General features: G+C 42.8%; 1 protein-coding gene across 2 annotated transcripts in view; it reads left to right on the top strand.

Annotated features, from left to right (window-relative positions):
- aqr (aquarius intron-binding spliceosomal factor) overlaps positions 1 to 21,477 on the top strand; it is an 88,212-nt gene that overhangs the window by 28,071 nt on the left and 38,664 nt on the right. For both annotated transcript variants that reach the window (XM_072457197.1, XM_072457196.1), the window contains exons 21-26: positions 5,551 to 5,792; positions 7,120 to 7,266; positions 8,769 to 8,838; positions 10,547 to 10,657; positions 11,698 to 11,807; positions 15,553 to 15,688. In XM_072457197.1, the coding sequence (XP_072313298.1) occupies positions 5,551 to 5,792; positions 7,120 to 7,266; positions 8,769 to 8,838; positions 10,547 to 10,657; positions 11,698 to 11,807; positions 15,553 to 15,688 (816 nt within the window). The remainder of the gene's footprint in view (positions 1 to 5,550; positions 5,793 to 7,119; positions 7,267 to 8,768; positions 8,839 to 10,546; positions 10,658 to 11,697; positions 11,808 to 15,552; positions 15,689 to 21,477) is intronic.

Below are 21,477 nucleotides of genomic sequence, written 5' to 3'. Positions count from 1 at the left end.
TCAAAATGTGAGGTTAGGGTGAGGGCACAAACATTTGGGGCTTGCTTCCGGTTAGGGATGGAAGATAAAAAGATAAAGCAGTGGTTTGCGCGAGGGATCTCCCGATCCAATCAGGTGATCGGAAATCGGTCCCGATCACGTCGTCTTGGACTCGATCGAAATTGGATGTTGCATCCCGATCAGCGATCGTATATACATTTTACTCTTAGTAGTTTGATCAGCGCAATACATTTCAAGCTTATTATTAGACATGAATACCCCAGTAGAAGTCTCTCACCTCCGTGAAATACATGAATGGATCCCGACATTTTACTTTAAAGCTCACACAATTTCGCGGATCCCACACAGCAGAGCGCATCAAACAGACTAAGGAAAAAATGCTCAATAACTGGAGCATCGACAAGCAACGGGTTCATGTAATTTTGGCCGGCAACGCCGCTACTATGAAGAAAGTTATGGGTGAGACGGGGGTGTGGAGTGTGGGCTGTGTCACGCATTCTTGCCAACTTTGCGTACATGAGGACTTGCTTTCCCAATGCGGCGTGATAGACACCGTGGCTACCATGAGGAAGATTGTAGGTCACTTCAAACACTCGCCCCTGGCTTACTCTCGACTCGAAGACATTCAGACGGATTTCATCAAGAAAAACATACATTTTATTATTTAAGCCAGAAGAGAATTAATAGTACAGTTCTGAAAAGCACATCACTGGCCTTACTTTATGACGCTGTTGCACTTTCATTTAATACATACTTTGCTTATTTGTTTACATCCTGCTGGGTATTTTAAGTTGAGCTGCTATTTTTATAGAATTCAAATTTTGCACTATTATTTCTTAATCAAGCTACCTCAAAGAAAGGTGCAAAGTGTTAAAAAATAAAATAAAAACTGGGGACAACCTGTTTTATGTTACATTTGTGATTTTTTTTTTTTTTTTTAATGTGTTAAAGTATCAGATCGGGACTCGGTATCGGCAGTTTCTCAAAATCGGATGACTCGGAATCAGATCGGGGCCAAACAAACCTGATTGGGACATCCCTAGTTTGCTCTCTGAATACCGTAAACAAGCCTGACTTAATCTGAAGTTAAATTTAACCAGTTTACCATTTCAAAACAAGCATGTGAATAAACCATTTTTATTTTATTAACACCAACAGAGTGTGTCTTGAGATTACAAAAAAATATATTAAAGCCGCAAGCGGCATCCAACGGCCCTCGCGGGCCGCCGGCCTTCCGACTCTGCTCTCTGCATTTTACAGAGATGGCGCTAACGCAATTGTCTAAGAACTAAGACAGTGACACATTGGACATGTACAATGCTGTGCTTAACCAGTGCAAATGAAGACAAATATCGGTCAAATGTGCAGCTCCAGCGCACAGAGACCGTGACACTTGGAATAAAAATATGGATAACTTTTGATGCCCCGCTTGTGTAGATGATTCTCCCCAAATATGAACTTGATCGGATAATCGCCCTAGGAGGAGTTTGTTAAAGTGTGAAGTGTAAAAATGTGGTCATTTTAGAGATTTTGCGGTTTCCCCATAGGGATAACATGGGATGTTTCTGTCATCGCTACGGCTACGCTTTACCAAATATGACTTTGGCTCCCATACTTTTATTTTGGGGATGGCAAATGAGAATTGTGTGCAAAATGTCATGTCATTTGGAAAAACTCTTGTTTATAGGCCACTCTGAAGGCCAAATAGTCCAAATTCTGCGAAAAGTTTGCGGCTCAGCTGCACAGAGACCGTAAATGTTATCCATAAAATTTGAATAACTTTTGATGCCCCACTTGTATAGAGGAGGTACACCGATTTTGAGATCGGTGGGCCAAACGCACTAGGAGGAGTTGGTTAAAGTGTGAAGCGTAAATGTGAACATTTCAAGGATTTGGCGTTTTTCCCATTTGTGACAGTATATTTGCAGCTCCACGGCACAGAGACCGTACCACTTAAAATCAAAATATGGATAACTTTTGATGCCCCGTTTGTGTAGATGATTTTCCCCAAATACGAGCTTGATCGAGCTATCGCCCTGGGAGGAGTTTGTTAAAGTGTGAAGCGTAAAAATGTGGTCATTTTAGAGATTTCGCTGTTTTCCCATTTCTGACATATATTTGCGGGTCCGCTACACAGAGACCGTAGCACTTAGAATCAAAATATGGATACGTTTTGATGCCCCGCTTGTGTAGATGATATTCTCCAAATATGAACTTGATCGGACAATCGCCCTAGGAGGAGTTCGTTAAAGTGTGAAGCGTAAAAATGTGGTGATTTGAGCGATTCAACGATTTTCCCATAAGGATAACATGGGATGTTTCTGTCATCGCTACGGTTACGCCGTACAAAATATGACTTCGGCTCTCATACTTTCATGATCAGGATGGCAAATTAGAATTTTGTTCAAAATATCATGTCATTTGGAAAAACTATTGCTTATAGGCCACTCTGAAGGCCAAATAGTCAGAATTCTGGGAAACGTTTGCGGCTCCGTCGCACAGAGACCGTAAAAGTTATCCTTAAAATGTGGATAACTTTAGATGCCCCACTTGTCTAGAGGACGTACACCGATTTAGGGGTTGGTGGGCAAAACGCACTAGGAGGAGTTCGTTAAAGTGTGAAACAGAAAAATGTTGATATTCGAGAGATTTAGCGGTTTTCCCATAGGGATAACATGGGAAGTTTATGTCATCGCTACGACTACGCCGTAAAAATTAAGGCATTTGTCTGATTGGCTTTTTTGATAGGGACGCCAAAATAGAATTTTGGGTAAAGTTTAGAACATTTTGGTCAAACTAATTTTTGACCTTCAATGTTAATTTAAAGGTCACTCTGTAGGGGGCGCTATCGCGCCCATTTAAATTTTGTCAGGCTAAACTGGTCCAAACTAGAAAGTTTAACAACTTATTCAAATTTGGTCCTGATCGGACTGGTTTTGATCAAATGGGAGCAATTTTTAGACCTGCAATATTCCAAAATAAGTTGTCCAACTTTGCGGCTGCGCCGCACACAGACCGTAGAAGGTATCTCCAAAAATTGGATAACTTTAGATGCCCCACTTGTCCAGAGGACGTACGCCAATTTTGAAGTTGGTGGGCAAAACGCCCTAGGAGGAGTTTGTCAAAGTTTGACGTGAACAAAATGGCTAACACAGCGTGTTTTCATTTTCAAAGGAAGATGGCGGCCATAGGGTAAGTCTGGGGGCGTGGCCACAATGATTTTTTTTCTTTGTCCTCACGAGAGGAATGCGTGTCCCGAATTTCGTAGCTCTACGCCAAAGTTGACCTCGGGGCGTCTCCCATAGGCGCAATGTATTTTGACTTTTGTCTGTGGCGCTGTCGCGCCATTTTTTAACAAAAAAAAAAATGGCCCAGAAAAAATACAATTTTTCGCCGATTCTGAATTTTGGGCAAAGTTTGGTGAGTTTTTGAGCATGTTCAGGGGGTCAAATTAGAGATCAAAGCGCTGAAGAAGAACAAGAAAAATAATAAAAATAATAATATTTTTAGCAAAAACAATATAGCCGTTTCCACTATAACAACAAATTATACATCGTTTGAAAGCTCTAAGCCTTCCCGATGCCGCCATGGGGTGGAATCATCATTACGAGCGCTTACGCGCTCGTCACTCCCTATTCCGTCGGGCTGCCCCGCCCACTCCCCATAGACTTTCATTGATTTGAGCAGATACAAGCATGGCCCATGCCTGCGGCATAGATTCTCGCGTACGGGACGATGCCAGGAGGGTTTTTGGAGGAATGCAGCGCTTCACGCTGCTGTTGTCAACAATTAGTGAATGGGCTACGCCCATTCACTAATTGTTGACTATTTCTGTCATAGCAGGAGTAAGTATGCATGATCCATGCCTTCGGCATGGGCTAGTTCACTGTACTTGCCAGGGGCGACGGGGTACCAAACATGCGGGCTGCGCCCGCATGTTTGGTCAGACAGTTGCAACGCTGCCTTCGGCAGCGTTGCGGGAGCAATAGGCCCTCCGCCCTGCTGGGGCTCGGGCCTAATAAATTAAATTATTTAACATCGTTCTTGCTGGGCTGAGGTTGAAGGTAGAGCTGGGTTGAAAAAATTGATTTTCCGATTTTTAATCGATTCGCATATTAAAGGTGGTTTTCAGCAAATTTTTTATCATATTTCCTCGTGGCGTGGATAAATCATTAGTCCTGCCACGTATCAATCATAAAACGCACCTATCGCTCACCTGCAGCCGCGTCAGGCTCGTTCTCACGTTTCTGCATGCCTATGCGCATGGATCTATCATAATATAGTTCCCTCAGTGTACGGGGCAAAATGAAGACGGAGAAAGACAGTTCGAGCTGACGCAGAAGTGGACAGAAATCTACGGGAGACGAGCGATGCGATGCGCTCCGTTGCGCTAATAAACAAACGCACGTGTGTGTTGTATCAGTCCACACGGGGGAGTGGCATGTGCACTTCCGCCTGCGTTCTCAAATCGCCGAAAAATCGTCCATACCGCCTTTAATGACCGATTATCGATTCGTACGTCCAAAGATCGATTTTTTTTTTTTTTTTTTTTTTTTTTTTTTTAATTAAAATTCTTTTCCACATTTCCCTCAGTGAACTTCAATCTACCTTCAAGAAAGATAATTCAGGACTCCTGGATTATCTTTCTTGAAGGTAGAATGACCCTTAACCTTTTCATCAGTCTTCCAGCCATCAGTAACTACCAATACTTGTAAGATTTGCTGTTTAATATTGATATAATACTAGTTTTAATATGTAGCTTCTCTACACAGTCATGAAGTGAAGGAAACGGTTCAAATACATTTTTCATTTTTAATAACATTAACCCCCGGATCGAATCGAAATCGGATCGAATCGGAAATCAGATTGAAATCGGAGGGAAAAAAACGATTTTGAAATGTAAAAATCGGAATCGAATCGATTCTTGAAATTTGAATCGAAACCCAGCTCTAGTTGAAGGATAGTTTGTCCCACCGCCGTAGGCGGCGCTCGCGAAAAGTACTACGGCGCTCCCGAAAAGTACTACGGCGCTCCCGAAAAGTACTACGGCGCTCCCGAAAAGTACTACGGCGCTCGCATGGTGATCTTAGCCATGCTAAAACCCCTCAGCGAGAACACTGATTTAAGTTTATCCAGAGAATCATCTTCTCTAAAATTTTCTAAATTAATGATTGTTAATGTTAATGGTGAATAAATTTACTTTTTATTTGATATTTTCTATCAATATTTTTTCAGTCAACATATTGTTTTGTTTTGTTTTTTTTTTTCTTAAAAGTATAAACACAATAGAACAAATTAGATTTTTTAACTAATCTAAAATTAATCCACATAAAACTGAAACACATAACAATCAATCAGGTTCAACATTTTTGGATTTTCTTTTAGAATATTTAGCAGATAAACACAAATCTCTGCCTTATCCATAATTTCTTGTGTATTTGTGAAGCCCAGAACACCCTTAACCAAAGTATGGACAAACCTCAGTTTTTCAGCCTTCCTAAACATCTTTCTATTGATGAACTCTTGAAACACCCTTGCTTTTTGCCGCAGGCTGTGCTGGAGACCATCAGACACCTCATGAACACTGAATGTGTGGTCCCGGACTGGCTCCATGACATCATCCTGGGCTATGGAGACCAAGGCAGCGCCCACTACTCCAAAATGCCCAACCAGATCTCCACGCTGGACTTCAACGACACCTTCCTCTCCCTGGAGCACCTGCGCTGCAGCTTCCCCGGCCATACCATCCAAGTCAAGGAGGAGAACCCAGAGCTGCAGGTGCCTCCGTTCAGGTATCTGCAATTTCCTCATTATTATTATTATTTTTTTTAATATATATTTTGCCACTGATATACTGTAGAGCACTTGAGATTGCGGCAGATGGGTACCGATCCCCGGATCCATAACCGCACCGATGCCAGCCCTTCCCAGTCTCTACAACTCCATCTGTGTTTTTAACTGAGCTGAGGAGTCGCACAAATGTCACACGCTCAGATACAAGCATGAAACTGGCCTCCTCTCACAAGACACATCTCGTACCTTGCTTTGATTTGAGCTCTCAGCCTGCCGAGATGTATCTTATTAGAGGAGGAGAGTTTAGTGCTCGTATTTGACGCGCGTGACGTTTGCCTCATCTTCGCGTGTACGACTGTAACACCTGGTTCCTCATTTCAACAAAATACTGCACAAACTGTAGGCTCCTGCTGGATCACCAGCACCAGGAAGCTTCACTGGACATCCACAATATTTAATCTATATGAAATCTACTGCAATGTCATAAATAGTTACTCTTTAATATAAGTGAATTAAGGCTAGGAGGATTTATGTTCAAATAAAGGACCAACAGAAACCTAGCATCTAATAAGTGACCTTTTACTTCGTTAAAAGAGCGTCGTCGTCTTCCTTCGCTTCCTTTGCTCTTCCTCCGCAGAGAGACAGAAACAGGCCAATCGGATCAACACTGCGGCTTCCAACTCTCCGCCTCCCGACTATTTTCAATAAGAGGCCAGAGAGTGTCTTTTTGACGAGCCTTTGCAACATTAGAAAAGCCGAAAAATGCACACGTTTTCTCAATAAACAGTCACTCCCCTTTTCCCCTGTGTGTATCCATGGCAATGTCTCAGAGTGCTGGACAAATGCAAACTTCTAAACGTTTTATAATGAAAGGAGTTCAGGCTTGGCTTTCTGAGCGCAGTGGAGCAGGAAGTGGATAATAGTTTGGCCGATAGAGGATTTACTGCAAGACAAAATGCAAATGGATTCAAATAGAAATGATACAGAATAGATTGCATACTACAAGGCTTAGGCCAATACTAACACAATTTACAATAAACTAAAATAGACTATAAGCCAACTAAAATGACTCAAATGGAGCTCATGGGCAAATGCTTTTATTACGACATCGGCAAATCCAAATGGTTCAAATTGTCACAGTCCAAAGTGTGTAAAAATGTACTAATATATCCTAAATATTGGCCCTCTTGTGTCGAGAAGCAATGATGTTTTTGTTTTATCCAACTGTATTATGTATCTTAAGTAAGTCCCCCAAGTCTTCCCATATTTCAGAAGTATTGCAAATTGAAATCCATTTTGAATACTCTTACACTTTTTCCAAACCAGGATCAAGTTTCCCGTCCCCGAGCAGCCAGGCAAAGGCAAGAAGAGGAAGGCTGCTGAAGAGGAGAAGAAACCAGAAAACAAGACTCTGACTGTGGAGCCGTATGTGGCCCCCAACAGAGGGCCGTACCCCTACAACCAGCCCAAGAGGTCAGGGGTCCGCACTCACCGCACACTCACCGCACTCTTACCGCACTCTCACCGCACTCTCACCGCACTCTCACCGCACAGTCACCGCACAGTCACCGCACAGTCACCGCACGCTCACCTCACTCTCACCACACTCTCACCACACTCTCACCACACTCTCACCACACTCTCACCACACTCTCACCACACTCTCACCTCACTCTCACCACACTCTCACCACACTCTCACCACACTCTCACCACACTCTCACCACACTCTCACCTCACTCTCACCACACTCTCACCACACTCTCACCACACTCTCACCACACTCTCACCACACTCTCACCTCACTCTCACCACACTCTCACCACACTCTCACCACACTCTCACCACACTCTCACCACACTCTCACCTCACTCTCACCTCACTCTCACCACACTCTCACCACACTCTCACCACAAGCTCACCACAAGCTCACCACAAGCATGTTTTTGACTAGAACATTTCATCACAGTTTTCCTCATATCTTTCCCCATCGCCCCCAAAACCCCGGTATATTTTGCTCACAAGAACAAAACAAAAAAGCAATCGTGATGAAGCTATGGCTACGTACATTTCCTATTAAAAACAATGACAAATTGAAAATGAAAAATTCTGAAAAACTAAATATAAATGGTCTTTGCACGTCCATGAAGAATTGCAATATAATTATCATCATAAAAATAAACTATACATAAATTTTGTTTACAAAAATGATTTGACCTTAACTAGTTGTTGGCTAAATTATATTAAATTTCCCCATATGTGGACAATAAAGGAATATCTTATCTTATCTTAAATTAACAGTTTGTTCTATTGGGAAAAATAAATAATAAAATATATATGATCCCTTATTTGACGTCAAGATTCAAAAGAAGAAAATGTGATGTACAATTACATTTTGCAGTGTTACCACCAAGTCCTTCACACAAAACCATTCTTAAAGGCGGTATGGACGATTTTTCGGTGATTTGAGAACGCAGGCGGAAGTGCGCATGCGCACTCCCCCGTGCGGACTGATACAACACACACGTGCGTTTGTTTATTAGCGCACCGGATCGCATCGCATCGCTCGTCTCCCGTAGATTTCTGTCCACTTCTGCGTCAGCTCGAACTGTCTTTCTCCGTCTTCATTTTGCCCCGTACACTGAGGGAACTATATTATGATAGATCCATGCGCTTAGACACGCGGAAACGTGGGGACGAGCCTGACGCGGCTGCAGGTGAGCGGTAGGTGCGTTTTATGATTGATACGTGGCAGGACTAATGATTTATCCACGCCACGAGGAAATATGATAAAGGTGGTATGGACGATTTTTTTCAGCACATTTTTTAAGTGGTGCAAAAGTAACTTTATATACTCTTTTCTTTTCTTGTCAAACTATCCAAACTCAGAATGTGTACACAAGGCAGAATTATGGCATATTATTTCTCTTACCTTTAATGCATTGTGCTGCTCATTGATTGTTGGATTCTCTGCAGGAATACAATCCAGTTCACCCCTACTCAGATTGAAGCCATCCGAGCCGGAATGCAGCCTGGACTCACCATGGTCAGTGTTGCTCCGCCCTCACGCCAAGAGAGCATTTAATCTTTCTGCTGAAAATATTTATCTCGGCCCATCTAGATTTTTAACTCCCATTTCTGTGCCCGAATGTCCACACTGTCATGCCATTTCAGTGCCGTCTGAAAGTCCTGCAGATGCAAAAAGCAGTTTCCCATAAAAGTAGTGAAAAGTAGTGTCTAGCGCAGGTCACTAGGGGTCAGCACAGACCACAATGCATTGGGAGAGTGTTAAAAACAACAGCAACAGGTCTTTTAACTGGACACGACTAAATGAAGAAGAGCTGCTTTAACAAAACACTGTCGACACGTGATTATAAATAAAGAACTTTTAGATAAAGCGTGTGGCTGTAAAGTCGCTAGCATTAGCCGCGATTAGGAATAAATGGTGTAGAGTAACATTATTAATCCTTAAATATGGGAGTTTCAGATGAACTTGATCAATATTTATAAAGAAATACATTGTTAACCTGACTTTTTTCGTCATGTGACCCAGCCGCTGTGAGGAGAAAGTAGTGTCCAAATGGCACTTCTGTATGCAGTGAGTTAGAGTTAGGCAGCACATTCGAACACAGCCGTAGTGATGGCAAACTGGCAATGTCTTAATTCCTGTTCATTTGCCAAAGTGAAAGTAGCCAGTGCGGGCATAGCTGATTATCTACGTGTTTATGCAGAAAGACATAATTTCAATGTTGGTGGAGAAATATAAACCGTTACATTTATTGGATAGAAATATTAACACCGTGATACAAAAATGAATTATGAGCGTCTTTATTTAAAGGTGCAATGGACGATATTTCGTTGATTTGTGAACTCTGGTGGAAGGCTCATGTGCACTCCCCCGTGCGGACTGATACAACACACACGTGCGTTTGTTTATTAGCGCGACGGATCGCATCGCATCTCTCGTCTCCCGTAGATTTCCGTCTCTTCAGAGACAGCTCGAACAGTCTTTCTCCGTCTTCATTTTGTCCCGTACACTGAGGGAACTATATTATGATAGATCAATGCGTTTAGACACGCGGGAACGTGTGGACGAGCCTGACGCGGCTGCAGGTGAGCGATAGGTGCGTTTTATGATTGATACGTGGCAGGACTAATTGGCTGTCCACGCCACGAGGAACTAAAACTCAGATTTGGGCCAAAAATATCGTCCATTCAACCTTTAATAGCACGTAAAGAGCGTTTTTATTTACAAATTAGAAAAAATGGACAAACCTTTTGAATTCACTGCCGACATGAAAGTCAAAACAAGAGCGGGTGTGTGTTTTGCAGTTTTTAAAAGTTTTCAAAAAAGGGACTAAAAAGTAGCAGCAATATTCCTCAATGGAGCTGTTTAGTTATTTTTTGTACAGTTAACTTTTTCATTGCCTGACAGAAATAAATAGCACTAGCACGATGCCAGTACTGTACCATTGTTATTATTTAGCATAAGTATTCAATAACAATACACATTTTTATTTTATTGTTCATTAATTCATGTATTTTTCATTCTAAGATGCAGTAGTTATGTCTACTTTCTTTTAAAGTGGTGTTGCCCTTCATAACCTATACCATATTTATAATGTAGAGATGATGACATTATAACATAACTAACGAGTCGGTGAGAGGGTTGAATACAGTTATAGGTGAAGTTCTCCCTCAAAAGCTGTTGTATTGAAACTTTTCTGGTTCTTTTGTTGGTTGCGGCTCTACAGGTAGTTGGACCTCCTGGGACTGGAAAGACTGACGTGGCCGTCCAGATCATCTCAAACATTTATCACAACTTCCCAGAACAAAGGACTCTCATAGTGACACATTCTAATCAGGTAATGTATTATGCATTTACGTATACACGATTACTCTAATCAGGTTTTAATGTTTGCGCCTCAAAACAAACCTGGACTAGGTTTTAGTGTCATTAATTTTAGGAAATTGTGTCATATTTGAGTAGGCTATCCCTGCTGGGTGTCTGGTGTCTCCTTCTGAAAATATTGCTTGGTTTAGTCTGTTTACTCTTTATGTACTCTAAGAAATGAAACTAGGAGGTCCATACATCTGTATACATTTTGGATACATTCTGGTGATTTTAAATGCTCAAAATACCTTCACAATTTGATAAATATATTCTAGCATCATGTTGAAAATAGCCGTGCTGCTAATTTGTCATTTCAAAAAGCTTCATTCCCCACTGTGCCTCAAGAGGGCGACAGATGCCTAGATTCTGACCTCGATGTTTTGCAATTATTTTTAGTTGGAAACTGAAATGTAGTGATGGGAAGATTGATACGATATATCAAAACTGACTGGGTCGACAAGTATCTATTCTCATGTTAAACTATCTGTATATATGTGTGAATACATCTATTATGCTATCAATTCCTTTAACTCTTTAAACAGATATTTAAGTTGCATATGAGCTCAACTTTCATGAAAACACAAGATTTAACTGTTAATAAACCTGAGCAAACAAATCAGTGCAGAAAAACATCAAGGTCAACTGACTTTAGTGTGTAATGTGTTTAGTGATTAAAGCAGGTATGGGATTTTACGTGTTTTGTCTAAAAAATAAACATACAAATGAAAGCTACGACTGACGGATAACCATTTTAAATTAGATAATTCAAATGTAAATAGGGCTAACAACAACCCTAACTGATGAAAATTGGAAAATGACACCAATCCACGGTTTAAGACAAACATCTGTAAACACATGCACTGTTTCTCAATGTAAACAATGGCGTAGCCCATTTCAAAATGCCTGACTAAAGTTGAGTGGATTGTAACAACATTCCCCTCGCACCCTGCTCCTCCCCTCGCACCCTGCTCCGCCCCTCACACCCCGTCTTGCCCCTCCCTCTGCACACAGGCTCTGAACCAACTGTTCGAGAAGATCATTGCGCTGGACATCGACGAGCGCCACCTCCTGCGTCTGGGCCACGGAGAGGAGGAGCTGGAGACGGAGAAGGACTTCAGCAGGTGAGGTTCCGGGGGAGACGGGTGCACCGGAGGGGAGGGATGGGTGCACTTGGGGGGAGAGGCGGGTGCACTGGAAGGGGAGAGACTGGTGCACACCGGAGGGGAGGGACGGGTGCACCGGGGGGGAGAGGCGGGTGCACCGGAAGGGGGGAGACTGGTGCACCGGAAGGGGGGGAGACAGACGCATTGTAGCAAAAATGAGTTAATCTTATCTTAAATAAACAAATACAACCCTGAAAGCTGAGAGTGCCGCCTGAATTCACACCATACAAGGTGTGAACGCCGCGCCAATAACTGGTAACAGGCTAACGCACACACAAACACACACGCGCTAACGCACACACGCGCTAACGCGCACACACACACACAAACACACACGCGCTAACGCACAGACGCGCTAACGCGCACACACACACACAAACACACACACGCTAACGCACACACACACACACACACACACAGCCTGACAGCAGACGTACACTGCAAAATATTTTTTTATAATATACTTGATTTCATGATAATAGTTTAGGTTATAGGGTATTTTTGACTAATGTCTAAATTAAATTGATAGTCCATAATTATATATTATTTATTATTATTATTATATTCTTAGAAGTAGTCATTTTTGATTATTAGAGGAATTGTAACTTTTTACTCCCAAAATTGTTCATTAATTCATGTTTTTTTCTTGGTAGTACCATATTATGTTGCAAGCTTTATTCATTACGCATTTAGAACCGAGATACCGAGAACATATTCTGTGGGTTTTTTTTGCTATAGAACCGGTTAACCCAAAATGAATCATTCATTCATTTTTGTATATACTGATAATCTGCTTGATGTATTTTGAAATGATTTGTAAGAGTAATTAGCATTTTCCAGCTGTTATTCAGGTAACTATTTCATTGCTTATTCTTCAACTTAATCAGAAAATGAGCTAAATAGTGAAACAAGACATCACAGAAAGATAATGCATTTAAAAAAGATCCGATTTATCTTCAACTTCTACTTTAAGTAATACACATTTTTGCAATTTATACAACAAGTTAAATATTCTAGGAGTATGAGCTATGTTACTGTCCGATGTTGGCCCTAACATTAAATCAGTCAATCAATAATAATTCGGGGATATTGACCCATAATAGTTACAACGTGTATCCACTTGCTTATTAGTTTAGTAGCTGACGATACGCTGTACACTGGGATAGTGCTGTGAGTATTCCTTTTTAAATGCTGCCGTGTTACTTTAAACCACACTTCCTATTGCTGCGGCTCATTCACTTGTTCTCTTATTACCGTCTTGTGCACAGCATGTATAGTAGAAAGTACCTTCTGTACACGGAAGCAGCATGTCGCTCCTCTGAATAATGCAATAAAGAGCCTTGTATGTTCCCTGTGTGTCTGCGTCCTGGTTACAACCTGCAGACTCAACGCTACTGAACCCCTGAGAGCAGGAGGAGGAAGGAGCTGCTTTTAATGAACGTGCATGTTTAAAACAAGAGACACTGACAAAAGTGCTCCTCACAAACACTCTTTATACTGCAGTCTAAGAAACAAAGCGCTTGAAAAGAAAACCTGGTATTTTATGTTCAACTCTAACATACATAGATAAATGTTCATTGAAACTATAAATATTACTCTAAAATGACTTAATAATAGAACACTGACTTCCTGTTCAAAACTGCAGAACTCTTTATAGTCACATTTATACTGACATATGTGAACCATAGACTGTATATAGGAGTTGACGTAGCTCGCCTGCTGACCGGTTCCCATTCACGCTGCTGTCAGACTTCGTTATAAAAAGTTCTACATCCATACTTATCCTGGTGTTTTTCTTTCGCTATCGACTTTGTAAATCAAGATGTGGACAATGATAACTGACAGATCAGGTGCTTCGGTTCTTAGGCGTCCTGTTCAGTTCACGTTAACAACAGGTTTGATTGACAGCTAGCATGGCTCGTTAAGTGCCCGCCCCTTAGAAAAGAGCAGTGTGGGCGGGAACGGGCATGTACCTTCTACAACTTCACTACTGATTGGATCTGAACACACTGGATTTCCAAATATGTAATTCGGCTCCAGAAATGTGTTATTATTATTATTATTATAGTGTATTTATATAGTGCTTTTCCACCTTCAAAGCGCTTTACTAGGCATTGTGGGTGAAGTGTCTTGCCTAACAACATTCCCCCTCCAACATTCCAGCTCCCATCCATGTACTTGGGCTAATATGTATTTAGCAAATTTTCCCTTTAATAAATAATTTGAAATGAGTTCTTAAACATGAGATGTGTCACAGCAAAGAATGTTTTTTCACAAAATCACAATACAAATACCTCCGAATATTGGTCCTGTAACAACTGCACCTATTAACACATTTCCAGCCCTCACCGTGTTCCTGGTTCGTTCCATTTTAATGAGCATTTTCGGTGTAGGCGGCATCAGCACGGAGGACTTTTAAAGAGTAATGTCATTTCAGGCAAGAGCCAAAATGTATTCACAGAAATATTTTGGAAAGCCAAGGACCCAACCAAGTATTAAAAAACCCAAGGTGGACCAGCCAAAGTTAGAGGTCCTAAAGCCGCGTGCCAGGGGAGATGCTTCTAAAAATAGACTTGACCTCTGGAAGAGCGTTGGCCTGTGATAACCTGAAGCGTGGGCGACCTGTGCACGGAAGCCTCATTTAGCTCCTCCGTATGGATGTTCTGTGGGAATCGGTGTAAGGAGAAGGAGAAATAGATTTATTTAAGTGAAGAATCGCAGAACGAGGACTAGATCAATATTACAGCACAGTTCATTTGTGGATATTAAGCAGTGCTGCCAGCTGTGAAGGATGTAGTATGTATGAGGTGCGCTGTGGGAGGGGATGCTTAAGGTAAATGATCTCGTATGAGCTCTGAACCATGTTGTAACTGTTCAACTTGGCTTATTCTGAAGTTTGTTGTTTGATGGTCCTGTATTAGGGCTGCAACAACGAATGGGCTAACCGTGGCTAGTCGAATAAGCAATACTATGGTCCTTTTTTAATGATTGTAATCTGGACCATACAGACTCTACAACACATGTGAAAAGACATTTTATAACAATGACAGTGTCAGAAAAGTATAACCCATTTTCTAATTTACAGTAATACACTACATTTTTATTTCGATGTCTTCAGTCGCTATATTTGAACCTGCCTTTGCTTGATAATGTGTTCAAAGTCTCAGTGCACAATAGTAGTACTATTAGTTGGACAAAATATTCTCTAACTGTTAAAATAATAGTTTATTAGCCCTATCCTGTGGAAGTAAGTAAATGGGATTTTATTTTATTAAGAAAAATAAGCTCTCTTATAAGAGTATAAACATTTTATACATTTATTTGCAAATAATTTTCATGAAATAACTGAACTAAATTGTATTTAATGTATTTATATCCGCTTTTCCGTGGCACTCCTGGTCCTCAAAGTCAATGATGAAAGTGAAATAGTCCCGTTTGTTCCAATGTCCCGCGAATTCATCCTTTTTCAAATTCAGTGCAACAGATTGTCTTCCCTTTTTTATTATTTTATTTATTATTTTAGTCCAGTCCTTGTCATCCAACTCCACTGTTTTTTCCGCTGCAGCTAAAAGTACATTCCACAGGTATCCAAATCCATTGTTGTCGTTTTACATTCGAAAAACGTGGTATAAATCGAAAATTGCAATTAGATATTTCCCCCAAATGGTGCCACCCTAAATGTGTGTTCCGTTGTCTGGTGCAGGTATGGGAGGGTGAACTACGTGTTAGCCCGGCGACTGGAGCTCCTGGGGGAGGTGGGCCGCCTGCAGGAGAGCCTGGACGTCCCTGGAGACGTGTCCTACACCTGTGAGACCGCGGGACACTTCTACCTATACCAGGTAAACACAAAGGAGTCTTTTCTGCCTTAAGAGATTGTAAACATGTAAATATGAAGTCACAAATCAGGAATTGGATTTAAATGTAGTGTTGTTTTTGTTTGACACTGCGATATATCTGTTCTAGGGCTGCACTGTATAACAATCGAATCAAAATCAGAATTTGAGTAGGTGTGAAAATCAAATTGCAAAGGCTGCAATTATTTAGCTTAATTCCCTTTGCTAACAACAAATGACCTGGACTTACTCTATATAAAAGCTGCTGACCTTGTACTTTAGACCGCTACAAACAGGATTCTTCAAATACTTTTCCAATTGAGATTTTACGACAATTGAGCATGAATTCAATCATAATCGCAATGCGGTTTAGAAAAATGACATGTTTTTCCAAAATTGTTCAGCGTTTTCTGCAAAAAACTAAATTATTATTACTATTCTATTTATTTATTTGACCGCTACAAGGTAATGAGCTGAGTCTTATGTTTTATACAGTATACACAGTGGCAATATTCGCAAAAATCACAATTTGTATTTTTTTCTTAAATCTTGCTAGTATCTAGTTTAGAGGTGTTCCAAGTGTTAAGTTTTTATTAATATATCTATTTGTTTACATCTTACAAGACTTTGGTGCAATTGTTTGGCTGGAAACTGGTCAAACATGATCACAAAGACTCTATGTAATTGGTGCTTAGCTCTGCAGGAGTAAGTAATAGTAGTTGTAGTAGTAGGAAAAAAAGAAACTATGAAATCGGCTTCAAACCAGAATTCTTTCATTTGTGTGCAAAGCTCGGACGTGTGGATGAGTGGCATTATCTTATTTGCTCCTCACTCGCTCCACACTCGCTCCTCACTCGCTCCACACTCGCTCCACACTCGCTCCACACTCGCTCCTCACTCGCTCCTCACTCGCTCCACACTCGCTCCACACTCGCTCCACACTCGCTCCACACTCGCTCCACACTCGCGCCTCACTCGCTCCACACTCGCTCCACACTCGCTCCACACTCGCTCCTCACTCGCTCCACACTCGCTCCACACTCGCTCCTCACTCGCTCCACACTCGCTCCACACTCGCTCCACACTCGCTCCTCACTCGCTCCACACTCGCTCCACACTCGCTCCTCACTCGCTCCTCACTCGCTCCTCACTCGCTCCACACTCGCTCCACACTCGCTCCACACTCGCTCCTCACTCGCTCCACACTCGCTCCACACTCGATCCTCACTCGCTCCACACTCGCTCCTCACTCGCTCCTCACTCGCTCCACACTCGCTCCACACTCGCTCCTCACTCGCTCCTCACTCGCTCCACACTCGCTCCTCACTCGCTCCTCACTCGCTCCACACTCGCTCCACACTCGCTCCACACTCGCTCCACACTCGCTCCACACTCGCTCCACACTCGATCCTCACTCGCTCCACACTCGCTCCTCACTCGCTCCTCACTCGCTCCTCACTCGCTCCACACTCGCTCCACACTCGCTCCTCACTCGCTCCTCACTCGCTCCACACTCGCTCCACACTCGCTCCACACTCGCTCCACACTCGCTCCACACTCGCTCCACACTCGCTCCACACTCGCGCCTCACTCGCTCCACACTCGCTCCACACTCGCTCCACACTCGCTCTACACTCGCTCCACACTCGCTCCTCACTCGCTCCACACTCGCTCCACACTCGCTCCACACTCGCTCCACACTCGCTCCACACTCGCTCCACACTCGCTCCACACTAGCTCCTCACTCGCTCCTCACTCGCTCCTCACTCGCTCCACACTCGCTCCACACTCGCTCCTCACTCGCTCCACACTCGCTCCACACTCGCTCCACACTCGCGCCTCACTCGCTCCACACTCGCTCCACACTAGCTCCTCACTCGCTCCTCACTCGCTCCACACTCGCTCCACACTCGCTCCTCACTCGCTCCACACTCGCTCCACACTCGCTCCACACTCGCGCCTCACTCGCTCCACACTCGCTCCACACTAGCTCCTCACTCGCTCCTCACTCGCTCCTCACTCGCTCCACACTCGCTCCACACTCGCTCCACACTCGCTCCACACTCGCTCCACACTCGCGCCTCACTCGCTCCACACTCGCTCCACACTCGATCCTCACTCGCTACTCACTCGCTCCTCACTCGATCCTCACTCGCTACTCACTCGCTACTCACTCGATCCTCACCCGCTCCTTACCCGCTCCTCACTCGCTCCTCACTCGCTCCTCACTCGCTCCTCACTTACTCCTCACTCGCTCCTCACTCACTCCTCACTCACTCGCTCCTCACTCGCTCCTCACTCGCTCCTCACTTACTCCTCACTCGCTCCTCACTCACTCCTCACTCACTCGATCCTCACCCGCTCCTCACTCGCTCCTCACTTCCTCCTCACTCACTCACTCCTCACTCACTCGATCCTCACTCGATCCTCACTTGCTCCTCACTTGATCCTCACCCGCTCCTCACTCGATCCTCACTTGCTCCTCACTTGATCCTCACCCGCTCCTCACTCGATCCTCACTCGCTCCTCACCCGCTCCTCACTCGATCCTCACTCGATCCTCACTCACTCCTCACTCACTCGATCCTCACCCGCTCCTCACTCGCTCCTCACTTCCTCCTCACTCACTCACTCCTCACTCACTCGATCCTCACTCGATCCTCACTTGCTCCTCACTTGATCCTCACCCGCTCCTCACTCGATCCTCACTTGCTCCTCACTTGATCCTCACCCGCTCCTCACTCGATCCTCACTCGCTCCTCACCCGCTCCTCACTCGATCCTCACTCGATCCTCACTCACTCCTCACTCACTCGATCCTCACCCGCTCCTCACTCGCTCCTCACTTCCTCCTCACTCACTCACTCCTCACTCACTCGATCCTCACTCGATCCTCACTTGCTCCTCACTTGATCCTCACCCGCTCCTCACTCGATCCTCACTCGATCCTCACTTGCTCCTCACCCGCTCCTCACTCGCTCCTCCCCCACTCCTCACTCGCTCCTCCCCCACTTCTCACTCGCTCCTCCCCCACTCCTCACTCGCTCCTCCCCCACTCCTCACTCGCTCCTCACCCGCTCCTCCTCCCCCGCCCCTCACCCTGACACAGTTCAGGCCTGCATCCTCATTATCACTGTAGCCTTGAGCCGCAGGGACACTACATCCACACACAATTAGACCCATGCATTCCCCAGCTTCATAAAGGCCAGGCAAAAACAAAGACATAAAGAGCAGTGCTATGTTATGTGAAGAAATGTGAATCTTCAACATTTCCTCCATTATCTGTGTATCATTTAGAAACAGCGTTTAGCTTCAGTCATTTATTCAGCAAGTTAATGCCTCATTTTTTAAGCGTATTTTTTATTTTTTTCGATAAGATTTTTTTCTTTTAAAATGCTTTTAATATGTTTTTCATGAGCATAAATGACACAGATGCTTAATGAGCCATTTGACACAAGAAATAGTCCTCCGATGTCTGAACTTCAGAACACATGCTTTTACTGAAAATGTCCGTCCACATGTCGAGATCCAAAAAACGGGAAGACGGCCCTCTAGCTAAAAGCCTGAGCAGATCATTGATGATTTAAAGTGTTTTGATTAAAATTCTTCTGTGACGGGACAATGAAGTTTTTACAGATACCTGTACATAAAAAACCTGCTGTTACTTGCTGTCAATCGCTAAAGAACAAATCACGCTTTTAATATATGATCTATCGCGATTAATTGCCTTTTTGATTCTGAGGTCTCCTGTGTTGTCCATAAATCATGACGCGTTCGGAGCATTTTTAAAGTCAAATTACAATGATTACAACTGCGTGCTTACATTAGCTCGCCCCCGCACAGGTAATCCCTGCCGTTTCCTGTAGATGACGCGCTAACACTAAATCCCGGTTTAGCGAGTGCTGCTGCTGGAAAGTAATGTGTTTTCTATACTGAAGTGAAGCATTATTGTAAGTGCAGGAGTATGTTTAAAGGGGATGGTCTGGCGTGGCGTTTTCCAGTGTTCTGTGGTAGTTTGCAGACATATTTGGCCCATTTTACTCTGCTCACCTTTTTACTCCGCTCACCTTTTTACTCCGCTCACCTTTATTTTTCTCCGTGGTGACTTTGGATCTGAGCTGAGTCGTGCTTTTCTCCTCCGTTCCACGCTCATATTTTTCATATTCAGCCTCTGAGTGATCTGAGCTCGTACACGTGAGGACTGGTTCATTATATTGTGAAACTTTAACTGTGATAATAATAAATGCATTGGTTTCGAGAACAGAGCTGCTCTTTGGACAATGGACAACACAAAAGATTAATTTTGAACCTAAGCTGCTTTTACAATACATCTGTACTGGGGCTTAATCAATTTGACTTTATTGCATGAAAATGACTACAGCAAAAAAAATATTTTTCGATTAATCACACGACTATATTCAAAAACACCTGACGTCCTGATTCCTCAAATTGTTATCTGAAGTGTGTTTGTTAAATGAAAATGGAGACATTACTGCCATGCCCAGCTCAAATCTAATGAGTAAAACCTTCAGGAGCCGTGCTATTGAATTCCACAGTCAATAACCCTCCCTGTTTAGTGGGTGATAAATTCTTCCATTGCTCTAATCAGATGGGCCGGAGGAAATGCTTTATGTTTCGGTGGTGGTCTAAATTGGTCATTCCGACAGATACTTAACAAGTCATTACGCCGGGCCCTCCAGCAGACTATAGAATGCTGCTGTTTTCCTTGGCTGTATTTATAGCACCGGCTGCCCTGCTGTTTGTCTGGAGCTGGGTTATTAGGTGCACGGCAGGAGCACCTCTGTGGCAAACTAGTGTCATCTCGCTCTGTGCAAAATATAGGTGTTATTTGTGGAATTATAGGCTTAGAATAAAACACCAGCTGCTGCTGATAAAGGTCATATTGTTATGCGTTTTGCCTTAAGCCTCATGGGCATAACATAAGTATTTTGTCATCACGATGCACAATGTGGAATGATTGTAAACTAGTCTTAAAGGAAAGTTAATATTGGTTTAAAAATTTGCCACAATTATTGACCGAACATCAGTGGAATTCTTCAGTCACTTTCAGTCACATTGTCCAATACAGTGGTTCCCAACGTGGGGGTTGCAAAGTATCATTGCGAGATGATTTCATGATTCTAAAATGTTGACACTGTATTACCGGTACATCTATTTTTTTTTTAATTGAAAACAGTAGGTTTTATTGAAATAGTGTCGGATAACATTATAAACTAAAATTTAATTTTATTTTTATTTGCTAAATAAAATTTTAAAATACTTACCATTTGAAATTATTCCAGACGTCCATTTTGTTACTGTGGGGGTCACGGGTCGGTTTTATGGTTATTTTAGGGGTCCTGAAATGGAAATTTCGCACCAGCCAAAAAATGCATAATGGAGAAGAAAAAAAACTTAACTCATACTCCAGTGCAACATAGAAGTTGCACTGGAGTATGAAATGCGGTTGCAAGTGTGAAAATAACAAAAAAATATCACAGAAGTCGCTCTGGAGTATAAGTATATAAGTATAAGTATAAGTCGCACCCGGACAAAACTATGAAAAAAGGTGTGATTATAATCCGGGAAAAAAGGTATGTGAAATCAAACTTTCTGAATTATCGAGTAAGCAACATGGTGCTTTATGTTTCAGCGTATATTGCATTTAAATTTAAATCTTAATTTATAGTTCTATAGCCTTATAATATTCACACGGAGCAAGTTAGACCAGTGTTCTTCAACCTTTTTCAATTGCAAGTTGGCATTCCTGACTCCGAAACTTAGGTTTATAATGTTA

This window comes from Eucyclogobius newberryi, unplaced genomic scaffold (assembly GCF_026437365.1).
Source record: "Eucyclogobius newberryi isolate DKJ021-1_F unplaced genomic scaffold, fEucNew1.0.hap1 SCAF_21, whole genome shotgun sequence".
Taxonomy (NCBI): Eukaryota; Metazoa; Chordata; class Actinopteri; order Gobiiformes; family Gobiidae; genus Eucyclogobius; species Eucyclogobius newberryi.
Note: the sequence above shows the minus strand (reverse complement) of the source record. Positions and strands in the feature narration are given on the sequence as shown.